Genomic DNA, 20,420 nt, shown 5'->3' with positions numbered 1-20,420 from the left:
CAATGAAAAATCAGCAGGCATCCACAGTTAAATGGTTGACACTTGACAAACATAAAGCCATTCTTCTCTTTGGATTAGCTGTATTCTTCATGTACTTATGCAGAAGGTTCTAGGGCTGATCTTACACTGTGTTTCTTCAGTAACTCTTCAGCGTCCCCAGTCTCTCTCAAGCAGCCCTGAGATTTCTTCAACACTCTCTCCAGCTCTTGTCTTGATTCCTCAAACCTCCTCCTCAGGCAGTTGTTGGCCTCTTCCTGCCTCCTCCATTCCCCGACCTCCTTCAGCAAAGCCTGCGAGGACGGACAGTAGGTCGTGGTGATCGTAATTGGTCTCTTCGGTAACACTTTAATTACATTATTTGTCTTACAGCATGCAAATGAATAGTGAGACACATGAGAAAGTCTAATCTGCACCGATGCCTCCTGGGTGTTTTGATGTTCTTGTAATCTCATTAATATAATCAGCGTTGCGGGTAATGCAGTGCTTGTGTGGCATTCTGGGGTGTGTTCATGTACATGTATGTTTAACACTCACCTGTGCTGAACCCTGTATTTCTGCCACTCTCTTTTGTAGAAGGGACAGGTCAAAGTTTCGGAGCACTTTACTGGAGGAGAGCGCCTTCTGCAGGGTGTGGTGATTCCTCTCAATCACAGACAGACAGCGTTTACAGTTTTGCTGCTGGTTTAACAAATCCTGAGGAAATTGTGGAAACAAATATGGAAGTGTGTTGATCTGTTGCTCTACCTGGTAAACATTCAAGTTAAGCAAGTTCATTGGCATCATATCTAACCTGCCACTTCTGCTTTTGCTGGGTCTGAGTCTGTGATTCTGGGTCTCTGGCAGCAGAAGTGATGCGACTGGCCCGCTCCAGGGCTTGGTAAAAAGCACTGATGTGTTTCTCCATCTCCTCCAACAGTGGCAGAAGGACATGACACTCTCTCACAAGGGAAGGACACCGCTCTCTAACCTGGAGACAAATAATACAAGCAATTAAACACCGACACAGACAGCGACTGTGATGGAATGTAAAATGTAATTAGACGATAAAGAAGTCTAACCAAAGACGCAGGGTATGTGTGTCAAAGAAAACCTTGATATGGAATTCACACCACTCAAACACAATGATACCTACCTTACTCAGCTGACTTTTGGCCGTTGCCATAGTTGCCATGACCCTGGCAGCCTCATCCTGTGAGGCATCCTTGGCAAGAAGCTGAGCACTGCGGGCAGCCAACTTGTATTGCGTCTCCATGGCAACAACCTTTTGCTTGGTATTCTGAGATGAGATGTGGAGGCAAAGGGTCATCTTAGAAATTCCTAAATTGAATGCACTTTCATCAAAAGCGTTATCAAATTTTTTAAAAACTCCACGTAACATGGTTGTCTGCAGCTCTGACTTCAAAACAGCACAAACATAAAGCTTTTGGCAACTCTTTATTAAAGGTTCGAGAGCCTAAATTAACTATGGAATAGGACAACAGGGAAATGTAATGAAATGATTTTTTATTTTCTATTATATATTTTCTGTGTATGCGTCCCAGTGCAAAAATCACTGGAACTGCACTTTAGAATTGAGGCGTAGGCCCCTGTCTCATTACAATACATGTAAATGAATCAGTCATTTAATCAGCTCCTTGAATCCTGCTTGCAAATCACTACCTTCTGATTTGAGACATACCCACAGAGCAGCTATCAGGGTTGTTGTAATCTGGTGCTATTCTCACCTCCACATCCTGCAGAAAGGCTCTAACATTGAGGAAAGACACCTGAACAGGAGCATTGAGCTTGGCCTCCGCTGTGTCCAGCAGCTCTTTGAGGGCAGACACAGCCTTCAGATGGTCTTTTCTCCACTTCTCTAGCTCATCTACACGGGCATACTGCAATAAAGGAAAGATAACATGAAAAAAGATTGTATTTTAAGAGAGATGTACCTTTCTCAAGCCTGTTTTCTTTTACTTGTTTGACTTTGAGGAAGAGGTCTCTCCATCGTCCATTCAAAAGGAGGAGCTGCTGCTTGAGATCAAGCGACACTGTCTCATCACACGTTTCAATCAGAAAATTCCCTGCGTCGTTCATGGCTGCATGCTGATCCATCCAATGGCTGAGATTCCTAAAAAACTCCTAAAAAGAGAGACAGACGCATTAAAAAGGAAGGCAGGCACAAAGAAATTAAGTGAAACAAAGACCAACACAAAGGAAGGGTGTCAGAAACAAAGGCAGTCACTCAAACAAGTAACAAAGAAAGGTATTCTTTTCAAAGAAGGAAACAAAGAGAGGACAATAAAAAACTGGGGTAATTAGCTGTCTAATCCTTAGTGGGGATGTGAATCTGAGGTAACCATGGTAATGCCACAACTGGAATATCCTTAGTGGCTTGTTGTAAATCAAGGAGATCATTTGATACTTGAGTGGAGACTGCTAATAGGATTCTACTTAGAGGACCAAATGCTTGAAATTGGGCTGACGTACATTCAATTACTCCATCAAATAAAAGCTTGTTTGAGTGGACGTTTAATCTGTACACACACAAAACAACCCTTTAAGTATAAAGAGTTTCCTACTCGTACCCGCTTTACGTTTTCTGGCTGGCTCAGGGCTTCTTCTGCATCCTCCAGCCAGGCCTGTAAGGAGGCCACAGTGGAGCTGTACCTCTCCCAGTTGGACAGCACCTCCTCCAGCATGCTCCTCACACTGCGCACCTCCATGGACAAACTCCTCCACTGGGTCACAACCTCCCGCATGAACCTGCGCACCCCCATCTCCCCTTCATCCACTGGAAGAGAGATTCAACAACTTTTACTACAACAATCAGCAATATAAGAGAGCAATATAAATACCTACACTACCATGGGAGGTGAAAGGAGAGTGCTTTACGCAGCCCATCTGCTAGAGAAAGCATGCGTTAATTTAAGTTGGAGATGAGGAGAAAGCAGGTGGATTTGGGGAAGGCCCATTCACTGGACCTTTTCAGGGGTTCAGCCATTTTTCTCAGTGGAGTGTTCACACTAAAATGAACAGGAGATATCATAAACATACTGTAATTCCCTTCGATACTGAAACAATGCTTGAACCGCTTGTCAATTTGTATGGATTTTGTCAGGGAGTTAAGGAAGACAATAAAAACAACAGAATCTTTCTTTTACAAATGAAACATATTCGGGAGCAATAAGCAAAAGACACTTTTGCTCAATCAACACAGCCTTCATTGGTCTGGTATGACAAGTTGCTCGAGGTGGTAAATTCTTCCAGACCAGACAAAGAGCACCCACAGGCTGATGGAGCCATATGCCTTTGCAGACAAATCTCTGACCTCAAAAACTCTTACCACAGGGAGCTGTAGTATATTTGCTTGTGAGTCTCAAAAGTCCTGTTCCACAAACTATCGTCAGCCAGTGTGGCGCTGATAAATGACCCTACCTGACACAAATATCGAGTTTCAAGTAGACATTAATCAGACAGTACCATACCTTTAAATAGTACATAATTCCATATCAATCCCCTCATCATCCTCTCTATCCTCAGTTTGCTCAAACTGGGGCTTTAAAAACATCCAATGTTTTTTTACGCAGCCAATCAGAGAAGAAAGTGCTAACTACCAGTGAGGCTCATGTGGATATGGTGGTGGTGGGGGGGGACGCTTCATTTGTGGGGTCGGCCAATCAAGCCTCCAATGTCCTGATTTCTCGCCACACCTCACTTCTCTGCTCTGCATACCCTAAAGCAGCACAACCCTGAAACTTAATGAAACCAACAAGCTAGCTCAGTTTGCGCCCAGAGACCTGCAGAAGTGGAGCAGCCCCTAACCAGCAAATGGGGTCGTATTCCCCACTGAGAGCTGAGAGTGGAGGAACCTCATTTAGCTGTAGCCTGCAGACTCTCCCCTACTGCCGAGCTGTAAAACCAGACATAGGCAAGACTCAGATGCTGAGAAAGAAAACCTCAGTGGTTATGGAGTTGTTGACAGGGGAGGACAAAGTGAGATACTTTTAAAATGCTACCATATTTAGTGTCACTCAATTTCAGATAGAAAGCAACATCTAATAGGACACGAATGCAATTAGGTTTTGTTGATAGGATGTAAATTTTTAAACGTTTAGTGAATTTGCCATATCATTTATATAGAGATACATCTGTCCTTTTAATATCTCTGGTTGTGTTAGACCAGTGCGGGCACTGGCTGTAAATCAATGAGCAGGACTGTTTTACTGCAGTATTGGATTTTTATGTGGTTCTGTGCATTAAAATGGCTAAGTGCCTTACTTTGATTTCACATATTTAATCAGCTGGAATGGCTAAACACATTATGTATGGTTGCCTTTGTTTTGCATCCAAAGTAAAGCCTAATCCTTCAAGCTTATTTTACTTAGTTACACTATTCTGCAATATCATGACATCGTGATATCAGTAACTCCCAAAGCCATACACTTGATCCAACAAGGTATCTTTTATAGATTCAATCATCAATCAGTTGAATACATTTTGACTTCTCACCTGAGCTGTCGGTATTCACATAGGCCTCAGCAGACTCTTTCAGAGACTGGAACAATGCCTCGTAATTTTCAAAGAAGTGTTGCTTCTCCACGAATGACTGATGAAGACAAAATCAAATAGGATAAATATTAGCACATGAGATGTTACAATGATGACAATAACATCATATAGATAAATATACAACTTCTAGTAATATACTGTGGAGATATATTTTCCAGTAAAATCAAATAAATAAATAGCGCAACAAAATTGCCTACATTTCTTAATTTTTAAGATCTGCATACGAACCCTGAACCCTGAACTGAATAAGATTCAGTTATTTAGCATATCATGTACAAAGTTAATCAAAGCCTGAACTTACAACATAGTTGTGAAGCATCATTTCAACAGACTCCTGTCGGCCGTATTTTATGATCCAGGATTTGAGCTTGGACTCGGCCAGTGTGAGGAAGGCCTGCATGTGATGTTGGTATTCCAAGTATTCCATTCTAGCCAAATGAACACTAGAAGATGTAGAGACAAAGTTCAACCTACAAAAGACAAAGTTTACAAAAAGAATATCAGACCTAAAGCTTGACCCATACATTCTGCTTCGCCTCTGAAAAGCAGAATGTGAAATCAGGTGATCACGTGAGTTATTATCATTCAATCACTCAACGTGACTGTTGTTTAGCGTCTTTTACTACCTCTCAGCCATGTCTTGGAGCTGGTCCGGGGGAACAGGGACTCCATCAACACTTCTGTCTTTATGGATCCTCTGAAAGACCTGCTGATGACTTTCCAGGCTCTTCAACACATCCTGCGCAGTATAAATACATATAGCCCATTAACACAGAAAAGCTAACAAATACTTTGAAAGACTGACCAATAAACAGATTTTAGATAATATAATTTTTAAACAACTTAAAATAATCTGTCCTGGAGATGTACTGTTTTTAAATGTGCTTCTTCCTTCTACGTCTCCACACTAACCTTGTGCTGCTCCAGAGCTCTGTGTACAGTGGACGCTGTGATGTCGTGTGCCTGCTGGACGATGACCTCTTGTCGCAGGGCTCCTTCAGCCTCGTGCAGCCACGCGCCCACCATGTTCAGAGGAGCCGGAAGGGACCTGTCCAGCTGCAGATGCCAGGCCAGTAGCTGGAATAAGGAACACAATTTAGAAGAAACACTGTAAGCAGAGGTATGGCAAGAACAAAATCTGCATACTGTCACAATTAAAGCTTGACAGTGAATAAAAATCAACTATAGATAAAAGAGGCAATTATGTAGCTACACCAGTCTGACCCTTAATTGATTAAATTCAAATTATTGATAAGTGAAGGACGAACTCCTGCTTCTCTCACCCTATTTGAGACCCTTTCCCAAGCCTGTTTGACCAGAGCCTGATCCACGGTCAGTATCCCATCCTTCTGAGTGGAGTGCAATGCTCCCTCAACCTGCTTCCTCCTCATCTCCAACTGGACTTGCAGACCCTTGAACAACTGGAAAGACAGACAAAAGGAAATCTCTTCAAAAGCTCTCTGTCTCTTCTGAGAGGATCTCCAAAAAAATTATAATCATAGTATACAGACATCAGAATAAGTGCTCTCAGGGGTCACGCCCTCTTCCCACTAGTATCTAATAAGACCCTCATAAAATCTGTGGCTAATTGCCTCTGAATGCTGTCCCTCTTTGTGGTCTCAGATTCCCAGACTCTTCTGAATAATGTGCAAAAGAAAATGGTGATATCCCACATGCTGTTGAATATGGAAAGTATCCCGAGGCTGGGTGGAATAAGCCAGATTGACTGAAAATATGACGGCTGCCGTCTGATCCCCACAGTGTAATGCCACTGATTAAGCTAATAATAGGAGCGTCTGTGCCCAGTGTGCCCAGTTTATACTGCGCAGACACCCAGACGCACACACGCATACAAACCTGGTACTGTTGAGCGAGATTGCCCTCGGTCTCCTGGGCCTGTATTGCATCTCTCTCCAGCTGGTCGAGCCACATTTTGAGCTCCCTCAGGCTCTTTCGCTGCTCTCTCTAGGAGGTCGGGATAGTGAGGGGCGGTGGGGTGAACAACGGGTGGAAGGATGGACATGGAAAGTGCAAAGGGGAAATGAAAAACAAACAAAAGAGAGGACAAGAGAGCGTGAAAGAAAGGGGGAAACAGAAAGATGGAGAGAAAAAAAACAATTAACCACACAGATGTTTTAGGGATTGATGAAAGGATGGAGGGAAGAAGAGGGTGAAAGAGAGGGCGCGTACTGTTAAACATGTGCTCCCCTAATCCTCTGCGTCTCCCTGTAGGACAGAACGTCAAAAACCCACAGCTGCCAAAAACACTCAGCTTAAACAGGGTACTTTGTCTAAGACCCCCTACTAACATTTCATTGGATTTTAAGTAACCATGACGACAATACTATGTTGCTCAAAAGCTTGTGAGATAGTCTTTTCAGTTCGAGAGCTGTTCACTCTCGGTCTATTCAGTTTTATCACTTCACATTAGCTCCTGTAAGCATATCAAACTTTATTCTTCATGACAGCCTAAGACATTAAAACAGATTACGCTCATTTGAAAAGGGACACAGACTTTAATCTGTTATATTGTTCTCACCACAACTTCTGCAAATCATTTCACAACTAGTGTTTCAGTTGCTATTTATTCTACAAAATAACTCTTTTGTTGTTTTTATGTAAGAACACAATGGCCAATTGACCTTCCTTCAACGATGGAGAATATTCACCCACATGTTTTAGCATGTGAACAAAGCAGGTGTGACACAAAACAAACACCACAAAACCTAATCAGCGTTGTGTGACAACAAAACACGGTGCAACACAAAAAGAAAGGGCTTAGCGCTGCTCCTGACACCGTTAACCTTAAAAACAGGAAACCTCTATTCACAAGCTTTCCATCAAACACGCTGTATCAGTGCACACTGCCAATGCCAGAGGCTTTCATTGTCATGCTAATGGAACCAGAAGCCATAGCGCTTGGTGGTAGCGTTAATAAATGGTAATATCACGTCTTATTATACTGGACTTCCTTTTGTTATCATGGCTCAGAAACCCTGCGGCAGGAATATCACATCAGGTAAGATAGAGAGCCAGTATTACCATATGGGTTCTATTCTGACATGGGAAAACAATGTTTAATCTCACACAGACACTGTACAGTAGGCAATGATACTGTAATCCAATGGAGGAGCCAGAAAAATAGGCATTAATCACATTTATATGGAAACTATGAATGTGCGTGGCTGCTAATTGCATTGAGCAGCAGAAAATGATGGAAAACCTGCCCCTGGGACCTTTAAGTTACTATATAACCTACCTCCAACATTTCCTCTATATCGCGAGGAGCAAGACCATGCTGTAGGACAGAGGCCATCACAACAACCACAGGAAAGAAGTCACCACACAAACACACAAGAAAGAGAAAGACAAGAAGTGATACAAAGAGAAAGATGTGCAACATGGGAAGACACAAAATAGGCACAACACTGCCAGACCTGAATCACATGACAAATGTAATAACTGTTTGTTTTAACCCACTTTAAATTACAGACAGGCGGTGGTTAATGCATCAGAACATTTTAGGAACCATTAAGAACTATTTAAAATAAGGTAATTCAATTTCCTGTAATTGCTCCAACTTTCACAGTATGTGGCCACGAACAAAGCCTCAACCACCTTGCACTTACATAGGTTAGAACAAGCATCAAACAGTGATTAGAAAGCTCCAGCTGTGCACACTTCACTTCAACACCAATTAATCAAAGACACAATGCCATCTATATAAGTCATGGCTGACGTTTGACATGCTAACTATGACATGTAAAGAGAAAGACAAAACGCACAGGATGCAGAATGAGAGAAGACAGTGAGTGGCGTATCCAGACTGAGATGAATCTGACAGCTGGTTACCTCTTCTTCTTGCTGTCCATCTGAGTCGCTCTGCTTTCGGTCGGGAATATGTTTCAGAAACTGGGCTACGTATGTCATGATGGATTTCTCGTCTGGCTTGTCTACATCGACATCTGAAGAAGGAACCAAGTGAACGTGATCAGAAGTCATGTCAAGATGATTCTTAAACACTTTGTCTCAGAGAGGAAAATATAAATATTGGACTTAATAAGAATACATTTGACTGACATTTGGTCAGAAACAGGCACCTTACATGAAAACAACCATCCTCATTTCAGATCTGTGTCCAAGTTTTGTTTAGAGGTTCCACCATGCTGAATCTCATGGCCTAATGGACCTTAATTACACCGATGTCAAGCTTGATTTGTCAGGGTTCATTGTGAAGGGCAGGCGTGAAGGAGCACAGATGGTGTTTGGAAGTGATACCAATGTGCACATCTGATGCTGTAATAGATGCCCCCAAATGTATTTTAATATTCTGGGAAAAAAGGTTCCACATAATGGAGAGCTAATATTATTTGAGTCTGTAACACAAAAGGTCACATTGTTTTCAAATGATTGTAGGGTTAATTTGATCCTATGACGTTGGAGAAATCTTAATGACTTCTTTACAAAATGCGATAGAAAACATAATTTACCCTCTGGATCAAGAAGTTGTGGAATGCCCAGCTCTGTCTCAGCCAATAAGAAGGCTTCCTGCAGATTTTCTCGGTTGGGCCTCCTCCATACATGCTCAATGTCAACTAGATTCGGTCGAAGGGCATTGATAACTGCAAAGAATGCTAACCCTGTCCGCCAACTTGGGCCAAAGTCCTTCACCTCAATACCCAGACGTCTAGAAATGGCATTAAAATGTCAAAGCAGATGGAAAAAGGCACATTAGTTTTGAGAAAAAAAAACAGTTTGGTACATTTCGGTATATTTTAGTTTGAGGAGTGAGACATTTAACTAGCAAGCATGATGACGTACTTGGTGGCTGAGTGCTGGACCCATCTTAGTAAGGCCTTTCTGGCTCCACCCTGCATAGGCGGGAGGGGTTTTCTTTTAACGGGTGGGCTGGTGGTCTCAGTGCTGCTGGTGGAGCTGTCTAGTGAAGAAGTGCTGCTGGACATGGTTTGAAGTGCTGGTAGGCTACTGGTCAGTTCCTCAATCTGAAGAGAACAGGAAACAGGGGAAGAAAATCAGCGTACCTCACACATCTTTTTTATTCAAGAATTTTTTTGCAACAATTCTTGACGCCCGCCTGTGGAGCATCATTAATCATTGTAATTGCTAATACTACAACTGTCATTTGTGTTTGATGAAGCTGACACCCTTAAATGATAAGTAGGACTTATCTGCTTCCCCCTGCTTGTCATCACCCATCAACCTATTCATCAGAGTGGTGGTGCACTTGTTTAAGGGCATGCACATTTGCATTTTACATTTGTGTTTACACACACATGATGACTGCATATAATCCTGAATGTTAATGTTACACTTCACAGAGAAATACTGTATCATATGGTACAGCACTGCAATGCAGCTGTCAATTGATGACTTTTTTAACTGCCTAGAACTTTGAGTCATCCATGTGGTCATAAAACAATCTTTGCACAAATCTATAACAAAATGTATTATTAGACCTCAGCTCAGCCAGCTGGTCAGTTCTTGAAGATTTATAGCTATGAAAACATAATCTACCTCTCAGCTTCTTTGGCTTACTGTCTGCTGCACACAACTTAGAAAATCCATAAACAACACGGTGAAATAAAATACATCATTGTGTCAGTAAGTGAATAAAAAACATTTTCCACTGTTGTACATTTCCTTTATTTAATATACTTGTGTTTGTGGGAATGGCCGCCATCTGCATGTGTTGTTGTTGTTGCTAAGAGACTGTTGTATTGTGATTAAGTTCTTGTTGATCTGTGCACATCTGAAATGCCTGAGGTAGCAACTGTTCATTTCCAGTTTGCATGCTTTGGAAGATTTATTTTCCCATCTTAAATTTTTTTATGGTTCAAATTGCTTACCTTTTTGCAAGCTGGAAAACCTACTTCAGACCTAATAAGTACAGCCAGTTTACAAGACTAAACTGGTTTAGGCTTTTATTTTTTAAAGGATTTAAAGGCATAAGAAGTAAAATGTCCACATTAAAATGTCTAGTAATAACCAGAACTTTATTACATATTTTGCTGACTTGTGTACTTACATTAACCCAAATGTTTTCAATGATGTTAAAACTCAGAGAAAGGGTTTCACGTCCCCTTTACTTACTCTTGCTACTTTCACTTCCAGGGAAACACCAAGTAATGTTGTCAGATTGAGGAAAGAAGTTGGCAAACTAGCTGGAGTGCCACTTTGTTGTTTACTATCATCTGTTTTGTTCACTTGTACATGATCCGATGGTACTTCTCGACATCAATATGTAGGACCATGCTGATTTAACAATAGACTGGTGGTCATGTAGCTGTCAATCACAAGTCCAAGCCGTGAGCAATTAATAGTGATTTGATGACATAATTGACCATGACGTTCACACCATGAAACAATTTGTAATATCTGGAATTATAAACACTGCATTGGCTAACCCAATGGCATTTATTTAAATCAACTTGAGGCAAATGTTACCTGGAAATAGAGGATGATGGTCCACATCAACCCCAATACGATTGATGGCCGTCCATCAACAATGTCTGTGGAGTTGATGTTCACTAGCTTGATCTGTGTCAAAACACAATATCCAGTATTTTAATATCTTGTAACAGCACTTCATAATTCCTCCTTGCAGTCAATTCCATTTTCTCATTTTACGCTAATTTACTTTAATCTCACATATACAGTATATATGGATTAACTACACAAAATGTAACTCGATCTAGAACTCTGTTTTATGATTACACAAAATGAACAATATATAGTATGAGCATAATCCTCAGCACCACAGGACGCAGATAATCCTGACCATATCTATTACATGGCCCGAACAAAAACGTGCAGGAACATCATGAATACTGACCGGAGATCCTCTGTAGGCAGACTGGAAGGCAGATTAAAAAAAAGAAGAAGAAAGAGAGAGAGAGAGAAAGCATTTAGAGGTACTCTGGATGTGTTTGATTGAAGGGGGACGCCTCATTGACAGTGAGATGGCAGATACCGCGGCATCTCTGAGGTGAGATAACTTGAGTGGTTTGCTGAGAGGAGAGATCTATCACCGCTACGCAGGCAACAGGGATTATATCCAGCAGAGATGGACAGGCGGACAGTGATAGAGAGGCGAAAAAGAGGAGCAAAAAAGAAGGGAGAAAGAGGGTGCTGTATGTACTGATATGATAAAGCATTCTATATTATCACATAGAGGGTTATATTACTCAGGCACTGCAGCACAACAGGTCATCATATGGTAATACAAGCTGCTCCGTACTGGTGAACAAGCATAGAGGAAGAGATTGGGGGCAGGCGAGTGCAGCACAGGGAAGCTTGGGATAGTGACTGATAATACCATATGCAATACATGGTTTCATATTAGAAAACACAGCAGGCGACTCAAAACAGTTATGTGAGGTTGAGATGGTTAGGAAAGTGTTTTGTATTACGATAACAGACCAGCAAAAACAACACAGGTGACCAAACAGTAGCTGCTGCTTTGTTACCAACAATGTGCAGGTAAACTTCATAGCTGACATTATTCAAATACTTGCTTTCAGTATTTGCCTTTAAAGTGAAAATACCATTGGCTGGTTTGAGATCCTAAAAAGTTAGTATGTGCGAGTTTTCTTTTTTTCTATCATAAAAGGGGAACACATTTAAGTATGGCTAACCGTTTTCTGACCTCTCTTGGTCTAAAAAATAATCAGATTCATCAATAAGGGAAATAATTGAAAGCTGCAGACCCATCACAGCAATGGATTTGATACCCCTGATTAAACACATATGTTACAGGATCTTAACAAATTACAGGCATAATTGATGAACTGTAAGCATCATAATGCCACTGTACCCTGAACAACGGTCTTTATGACAAAGACACATGACAGGAGCATGTATCAGACATTAAGGGATTGGGCCTCTAAAGTAAAATGTAAATAGGGTCTAGACATACATCAGGTTTACACACAGAGCATATTTACATTTAATTTTCTACACACATTGATCTACACACACACACGATAGACATATACAGCAGAGTGCCCACTGATGTCTCATCTCCAGACTGCAGATTACTGGTGTAGGATTTACGGTTTAACCCTGTCACACTTGAGGAAGACAAATCAATGTCCCTGCAGACACCAGCTCATACTTATAGCTTTATTTATGTATATCCAAGGACGAGCTTGGGAAAGCTTTGGGAATGTTTTACTAATCTCGCACAATTGATGCAATTGGATGATTGCATCGAGAACCACACTAAGCAACTTCTGGATGTAAAGCTGGGAAAAGGAACTGTAAACCATGATATTTTGTCTTAAGTGAAGACAACAGATGGGAGAAAGAAAACTGGATTGTACTGATATCATAAACTGCAAGAGTTGTAGAGTACCCAGCGAATATGATGAGTTGGTCAAATTGATATGATTAGTACAGACATAGCCAATTACATTTCCCTTGTTTGATTTTTTTTTATTTTTCATAGACAGTCAAACAGACACATGAACGAAATTTTAACAGAGGCAGCAAAAATATGAAGAATGCTGTAGAAAGAATGTTTGGATATCTAATTTTCAAAATCTTTGTAGCGGAACGTAAAAGTAGAGGGTGTTGTTTTCGGGATAAATGAGGGATGTGGGAAGGTGGAGCGAGTAAGAGGCGGGGACGAAGGGGAAACAGGTCACACAAGGTCAGGATTCAATGCTTGTGCCCACGAGGCAGCAGCTGAGCAGGGAGAGCAGAGGGAGGGGTAAAACAGACACAAGGGAAAAAAACATAAAAAGACGGCGCTGAACTCTTACCTTCCTACCCTCGAGGAAGTTGAGCGCTGTACCGATGTTGGCGACCCAGTGGATCCTCTTTAGCTTCTTGCCCTGCTCACATCGCTGGAAGGAAAAGGGTGAACAATGGAGATGGAAAGAAAAAAAATGGAGAACCAGAGAGGGGAAGAAACACATAGTGTGGATTAGATGAAACAACATGGTTGATTAGAAGATAAGTTATTTCATCAGTATGGGAAATACAGCAGTACAGTCAAAACACTATCAACATAAATATAGATAAATAAAGTGGGAAAGACAAGAGGGGGCCAATCAGAGCTGTTGGACTATAGACACGCGGATCAATAGGACATAGACGGCTTAGACCTCAGGCAATACTGGCAAAGTAAAATCCTCAAGATGTGTGCACATGTCTTTGTCTGTGTTGTGTGTGTGTTTGTGAACTAAAAGCTGTCCTTGTTAATCTGGGATTTTCTATTCCATTCAAACACCCTAATAAAAGCAGATCAATGAGCATTTCAATGTAATTGTGGCTTGTTTCACATGGACTGCATTAAGACCATAGCTCTTTTGAGATTTCAAAGACAAATTTGGAACGGCATCACTGACTGTTTTTATTATACAAACAATTACAGATGACTGAATCTCTCTGTTGTTTGACCCCCCTGATCTTTGTTAAATCAGATCAAGTTGAAATATAATCCAGAAAGATCAGGGGATATTAAGTGTTTGAAGCCTGTGGCCAAATCACATGTTGTACAAATGACCATGAGACTCACCAGTTTTTGTCCAGAGAGGACTTCCAGCAGGGCCAGCAGCATCACACCATCTTTGATGTCCTCAAACAGGTCTGTCACCACCAGCGGCGGGACACGCTGTGTGAGAAAACAAGCAACCCCTGTCAGCCGTTTTTGTAAAGATGTTTTTGACTTCAGTCTTTAACAAACACACATTAATACAAGCGCACATAGATAGGACTGGGGGACGTGTTCTGAATATTATATTACAATATTTTCTAACCGTATGGCTGTACACAATTTATATCTTGATATTTTAAAACGTCCTCAAAAGCATTTCATACAGGCTAGGACTGTGTGAGGCAATGAAATATCACAATATTTTTGACCAAAAGATAACACCTGCATATCACAAAATAACAATATCCAAAATCTAAGATGACAGATAGTCTAATATCAAGATAATGGTATAATATTGATTTATTGCCAAGCAAGACGCATAGAAATGACTCAATGCCTTGGGGGGAAAAAAAAATGTTTTGCGCTTGAAATCAAACTGAACCTTTGATTTCAAGGTAGGTGAAATAATTCAAACCTTGCTAATTTTTCCAGGAGGAATTCTTATGATATACAAGAGACATTTCTAAGTAGCAGCCTGGTGCCCGGCATAAGTTGCTGCCTAAACTCAATGTTTACACGGTCCTTGCATGCCATAAACTCACACAAAGCTCTCTCAGTTTCCCTGGAATGCAAAAACCGAGGATTTAAATCTTAATAGCTTGAGAAATGTGCATGAAACTATGAAGCAACAAGGTTTTTCTGAACATTATCCTACTCTAAGTGGCACAGCGCATAAATAAACCAAAATACAAAACTTATATTACACTATGAGACGTTAATTTCAACTTGTGAAACATGGATAAAGGAAATCCTCATAAAATATGTTCTCGAAGCTCAAAAAGAGTTTGGCTGTGCCAGATATTACTGACAGCTAGAGTAAGCAGAGGCTCAGCAGGCTCTGAATGAGGTCCTCAAATCCTAAAATATGCTGATGATTTCAAACTGAATCCCACTCATTGACTTCCTCCCTGACCTGACACAGACTTGTAGACTCGGGGAAATCCACATATCTCTGTTTCTTGCCGGCGCCACATCAAGGATTTCTCTTAAAGTACAGTCACATGCTGGGGCTGAGGAGAGGTTTAGGGGGGGGGGGGGCATTCAGACGAGCGAGCCATTCACAGGGAGATTAGCAGCAAAGGGAGTGAGGGAGCAAAAGAGATGCAAGGAGAGGCGGAAGCAGAGATGTGTGCACGAGTGTCTGCATTAGCACGTGCAAGTGGAATGTGTGTGTGGCGTGTGAGAGAAAAGCACACAACCCCCAACATCTGGGATACGCAAGAGGGGTATAATTGAGTGGAAAGAGTGGCAGCGAGAAAAATGATAGAAGGCAAAGAGAGAAGGGACACTAACCTCACGTCTTTCAAAATTAATTAGCAAATACTGAAGCTCTTCTCGCTAATTCCTCTTCTAATGTCATTTCATGGCTTGGATATTAGAATATACAGACAGCACTTGTGCCCCTATCATAAAGTGACAGAAGAAACACTTACAAAGACCCCTTCAAAGGCACAAATTATACCATGAGCTAATTGAAGTTAAATTTACCTATTTGTTCATTATAATCCTAAAGCTAATGAGGAAATTTCTGACTAATTACAAAATAAGAAAGTCATATCCATTTCCTCTGCTCAGCAGCATGTGCTAAAAAAATGAATCAAGGGCTTAATGAGCTAATTACATATGAGTGTCTGCGCTATAATTGATTGTGAGCAGAAGAGTTTCAGGATGTGAGTCTGTCTGTGCTCTCATATTTCCCTGGTACACTCAACTCCGTGGATACCAGAAGATCAACAGTATGAAAGACAGAGGGAGGGGCAGACACAAAGAGGAGACTGAGAGGTTTCATTCTGAATTGCAATACATTCAGGTTGAAGGAAGAACTGACACCAGATGCCTATTGTCCAGATCTTTTGAAGGTAAAGGCATATTTTGTATGTAAAAGTGACAATTTGATTTGATTTTAACTTTTAAATCACCGTACATCATATTATACTTGGGCAGAATCATACATAGGGCATGGGATTAATGCCTTTGGTTTGCAAGAAAGCCATCACACAAAAAGAGCTGCAAGAAAACCCTGCAACAAAGGACAACTGGACTGCAGTTGTCAATAAATCAGTGATATTTACCTTTGTCCTGAGTCTACAACATGAACAATGTGTACATCACCAGAAGAAAATTATTATACATGTCTGGCTATTACATTTGAAGCTGAAGCTTGATGCGCCAGGCTTGGAAGCCAATTTTTGTAGTGGTCAGACTATGTAATTACAACATCACGTGATGCACTGGGGCCCAAAAAGCCTTTTTTGCTATAAGCTTACATACACACAGAAGCAACTGTTAAACAAAAGGTAAATGTTTTGAGTGTCACAATCCCTGCAAATTGAGTCCGAAAAAATCTGAAAAGTCTAGACGAGCCGTGCCGTCAAATTATTTTCGTCCCATTTAAATTAACTAAACTGGAGCAGGATCAGTGAGCAGAAGTCTCTAGTTCACATGCTCAAAGGGCCTCAGAAGGCTCTACCTCCAAAGATGTATCCAGATTTAAATGGTTATATCAATGGTCATTCTGGATCCCAGTGCTTCTTGCAAAGACCCACTCTATTCTGACTGACTAGTACTCATCTTCCACCAACTCTGCCTCCAATTGGCGTACTCTGATAACATTAGCATAACCCAAACCAGTCTCAGTCCTCATGGCTAAAACTTTCAATCTAACCAGCGTTGGCGACCAATCAGAGGCAATATAAAGTGGGTAATCTACAAATTTTGACCAGATGGTGGATAAAATTAAATTAGATAAAATTATCATAAATCATAGCGATGGGACCATGCATGTCTGTACATATTTTGAACCAATCAATCTAGTAGGTGTTTACATACACATTTCAATGGATAAGCTAAAGATTTTACCTGCTGGTGGAGCTAGAAGAGAGGTCAGGGAATCACAAAGGTGAGTTGGACTCATCCTCTTCATGTACCATGAATATCATGTCTGTAAAAAGTTTTACAGCAGTCCATCCAATAGTGGTGGACTGACCAACTGGCTGACAAACAGTTATTGCCATCCAAAAGGGACTGTTATTGACCGTACCCACGGAAATTGGAAATGAAAAACGAAGAAGCCACAAGTAGTTGGCAGGTTGAAAATAAAAATAATAAAATCCTTTCGGCTAAATTGGCTGAGGCACATACCAAATGCCATGATGTGCTGGGATTGGATTCACTGTGCATGGAGTATGTCATCCACTCAATCCCTGCCCCCCCCCCCTGAAGAAAGAAGGGAGTGGGAGCTGCGGAGCTTCACTTTACTGCTGCTGTAATCTCTAAGAACACTTGGTTCACTGATTACTGCACTAAAGCTTTTTGCGTGGAAAACTGCTGCACAGCGATGAGACCTCCACTGCTCACACCGGCCACTCCATAATTAAGCTTTAACCTTCTCAGAAAGGATTTGTCAAAATGGAAACTTGGGGTCCGCTCTCTGAATTCCGCCAGCCTGTCACTCCAGTGCAGCACAGGGTACGACTGTGAAGCCTGATACCAAAATTAAACCATTCTAAGCCAAATTCTAAACAACATCACCCTCTACTTAAATGGAAGAAACAACTGGCAGAAAGTACTGCCCTGCTTCTCTCTTACAGTTTGGTCTGTAACTGGTGACTTAATCTGGTGAACTGCACCAAGTAATGAGAGTCATTAATCTTCTGTATAAATTACCGGCTTCAGTACGTCCTCTCATAGAAACTCTTTGTCAGAGCTCATAAGACTTCTTTTGTTGTACCTGTGGAGTGGAAAAGTGAGGGGGAGGGGAGTGACAGTGAAAGGAAGCCCTCACGCCGTGTCTCAACTCACCTAACGATTAATCACATACCTTTAGGCACTGAATTAAAGACCTGTGATAACTGGAGTGGCCTAATCATCCGCATAGCCAAGGGCATGATCTATCCTTCTGAGAGCAAAGCTAAACCAACTGTTAAAGCTTCTCCCTTCTCTCTTTATCCTCCTGTCTGTCTGTCTCCGCTTTTTTTTGCCTAATGTGTCTCGTAAAATAGTTCTTTGTAGAGTATTTATAGATGTGAGACGAGCCCATAAGATGCCATTTCGTCTCTCCTAGTCTACAGAATAACATCCTCAAGAAGTGCACCTCATCATTACAACAGATCCTCCGCACCAGCTGAGATGACTTTTACCCCTTGATCATCACAGAGCTCTCTGAACATTTACTGAGCCGCAATATGCACCGAGACATTTTTTGAAGACAAATATAGGCCAATCAGTGTCACCATGGCAACGTCAGGCATCAGGTGAAAGGGTAAGCAGTTTCATGATGGGCGAGGAGGAGAACAACTAATTTGATCAGCTAGGTGGAAAGAGATAAGCATGGGACACAAATACCGTTATCGCTTTGGATGGAACTCTGATAGCATCGCTAATCTATTGATTAGTTGAATCGGTTCATTAAAGTGAATTTAAATGGAATTTAAATGAAATGTAGTTAAATTTCCAGGACCATTGTAGGGGCAGTTTATTGGAGTGTTTGTTGTAAAAATTAAGCTTTAATTTCCGGACTATTGGTTCTCCAGACACTATGTTGTGCATCTTAAGTTTACTTAAAGTAATAGTCTGGTAACATCCTCATTTGCGTTCTTGCTAAGAGTTAGATGAGAAAATCGATGCCATTCTCACGTCAGCTTGTTAAATGTGTAGTTGGAACTAGCAGATGGTTAGCTTAGCTTAACATAAACACTTGAAACAGGGGAAATCAGCTAGAGTGGTTACTAAGAGTAACAGAATCCACCTACCAGCAGTTTTATAGGGTGGTATAGGGATGACGTATTTTTGTAGGCACTACCTGGAAGTTAGCATCGCCCTGGTTCCCATAGCGAAAAGCCTAAAGGATTTTTCAATTGTTGCTTTGATTATTGTCGAAAATATGCTATGTTGCTAATTTAAGTTTATGATACGTACACATTTTGTTCAGTAAAATAATTTTCACAGATGAACACACTGATGCATTAATTACATTGCTAGAAGCATAAAGTCAATGATAGGCTATAACCAGACTACAATGTGGTTGTGTTACTTCAAAAAAAACACACATTTACTTTACACTATTTCTATAAACTGATCAGTCTCAGATAGTATGGAAGTATTTTATGTCATAGAACATAACGTGTAATATCTTCATTTGTGGTATCCACGGACATTACTTCAGGCAAAAACTCAGACTTTGAGACGAGGGAACCAGAAGTGCAAAAATGGTAACCAATTTCCAGGTTTTAGGACTCATTACTACACCACTCCATGTGCCAGACTATTTTTTGGTGTGGAGCAGTTGCCAGGCAACCAGTGGAGACTTAACTGTTATACCCTTATAAGGCATTGTTCTTGCTTTAAAACCTGGTAGCTGAAAAAAGTTTAGTTAACTGTTAATAAAAGCATGATTAAGTATGAATTATTCTTATCAAAGCAACAACAAAGCTTACTTAAGGTTAAGCAATGACATAATACGTTAGTTTGCGAAACTCATATAATATGTTTATGAGGCTTTTATAAACAATTATAAGAAACTCTTCTACTTTTATTAAGTCTGTAAACTGTCTCACAGGTTCTTTTATGAGCTTGTAAATGTTTTATAATCTAAAATTATTATTTTCAGCTAAATTGTTGTTTTTACACTTTTTGTGTGGATTAAATAACCTGTAATGTATTGATCAGTATTATCGATATATTATCGAATTAAGAGGGCTTCCCACCCACTGATTGCTATGGTAAACAGCTGGATCCATCTATTTCCTACGCAGATTTGAGGACGGTAATAATCCTATCATCTAACTCTCATGACAGCATATAAGGGCTTTTTAATTAAGACTTCTTAGGATCACTTGAATGGTATCCCTATGAATCTCCATCATCGTTTCCTAAATTGCTCAACCAAAGAATTTTTCAACAACCATAAAATAGCAAAAGGGCCATGGCTCTACTCTGTTGCCTCAAAATGACTTAATAAATAAACTATGTGCTGACTGTAAACGTCATCAAAAATTCAAAGCATTTAGGTATTGGGGCTGTTTGTAATTTTCTGCTGGCACGGTCATGAGACGTGATATTTAATATTACGTCAAGGTTTATTCCCCCAAGAGTGCTTTTCAAATGAATTTTCTGCTCCACGTCACCGTGGTTCTAGGCCTCCACAGCTGTCGTAATCAAATAGGAATCCTTGAGAGGAGCGTCACAGATT

General features: G+C 40.8%; 1 protein-coding gene across 8 annotated transcripts in view; it reads right to left on the bottom strand.

The window, feature by feature from the left end:
• The window catches only part of syne1a (spectrin repeat containing, nuclear envelope 1a), a 126,311-nt gene that overhangs the window by 90,511 nt on the left and 15,380 nt on the right, over window positions 1–20,420 (bottom strand). For 5 of the 8 annotated variants that reach the window (XM_037085984.1, XM_037085980.1, XM_037085983.1 and 2 more), the window contains 20 exons: window positions 14,093–14,188; window positions 13,335–13,418; window positions 11,405–11,425; window positions 11,017–11,109; window positions 9,373–9,554; window positions 9,042–9,238; window positions 8,404–8,516; window positions 6,409–6,516; window positions 5,835–5,972; window positions 5,464–5,628; window positions 5,178–5,290; window positions 4,853–5,021; window positions 4,492–4,588; window positions 2,568–2,773; window positions 1,957–2,121; window positions 1,725–1,877; window positions 1,133–1,276; window positions 791–967; window positions 535–693; window positions 126–290 (listed from right to left, as the gene is read on the bottom strand). In XM_037085984.1, coding sequence (XP_036941879.1) covers window positions 126–290; window positions 535–693; window positions 791–967; window positions 1,133–1,276; window positions 1,725–1,877; window positions 1,957–2,121; window positions 2,568–2,773; window positions 4,492–4,588; window positions 4,853–5,021; window positions 5,178–5,290; window positions 5,464–5,628; window positions 5,835–5,972; window positions 6,409–6,516; window positions 8,404–8,516; window positions 9,042–9,238; window positions 9,373–9,554; window positions 11,017–11,109; window positions 11,405–11,425; window positions 13,335–13,418; window positions 14,093–14,188 — 2,745 coding nt within the window. The remainder of the gene's footprint in view (window positions 1–125; window positions 291–534; window positions 694–790; window positions 968–1,132; window positions 1,277–1,724; window positions 1,878–1,956; window positions 2,122–2,567; window positions 2,774–4,491; window positions 4,589–4,852; window positions 5,022–5,177; window positions 5,291–5,463; window positions 5,629–5,834; window positions 5,973–6,408; window positions 6,517–8,403; window positions 8,517–9,041; window positions 9,239–9,372; window positions 9,555–11,016; window positions 11,110–11,404; window positions 11,426–13,334; window positions 13,419–14,092; window positions 14,189–20,420) is intronic. The other 3 variants (XM_037085981.1, XM_037085987.1, XM_037085982.1) reach the window with 2 other exon arrangements.

The sequence above is a fragment of the Acanthopagrus latus genome, chromosome 22, assembly GCF_904848185.1.
Source record: "Acanthopagrus latus isolate v.2019 chromosome 22, fAcaLat1.1, whole genome shotgun sequence".
Taxonomy (NCBI): domain Eukaryota; kingdom Metazoa; phylum Chordata; class Actinopteri; order Spariformes; family Sparidae; genus Acanthopagrus; species Acanthopagrus latus.
Note: the sequence above shows the minus strand (reverse complement) of the source record. Positions and strands in the feature narration are given on the sequence as shown.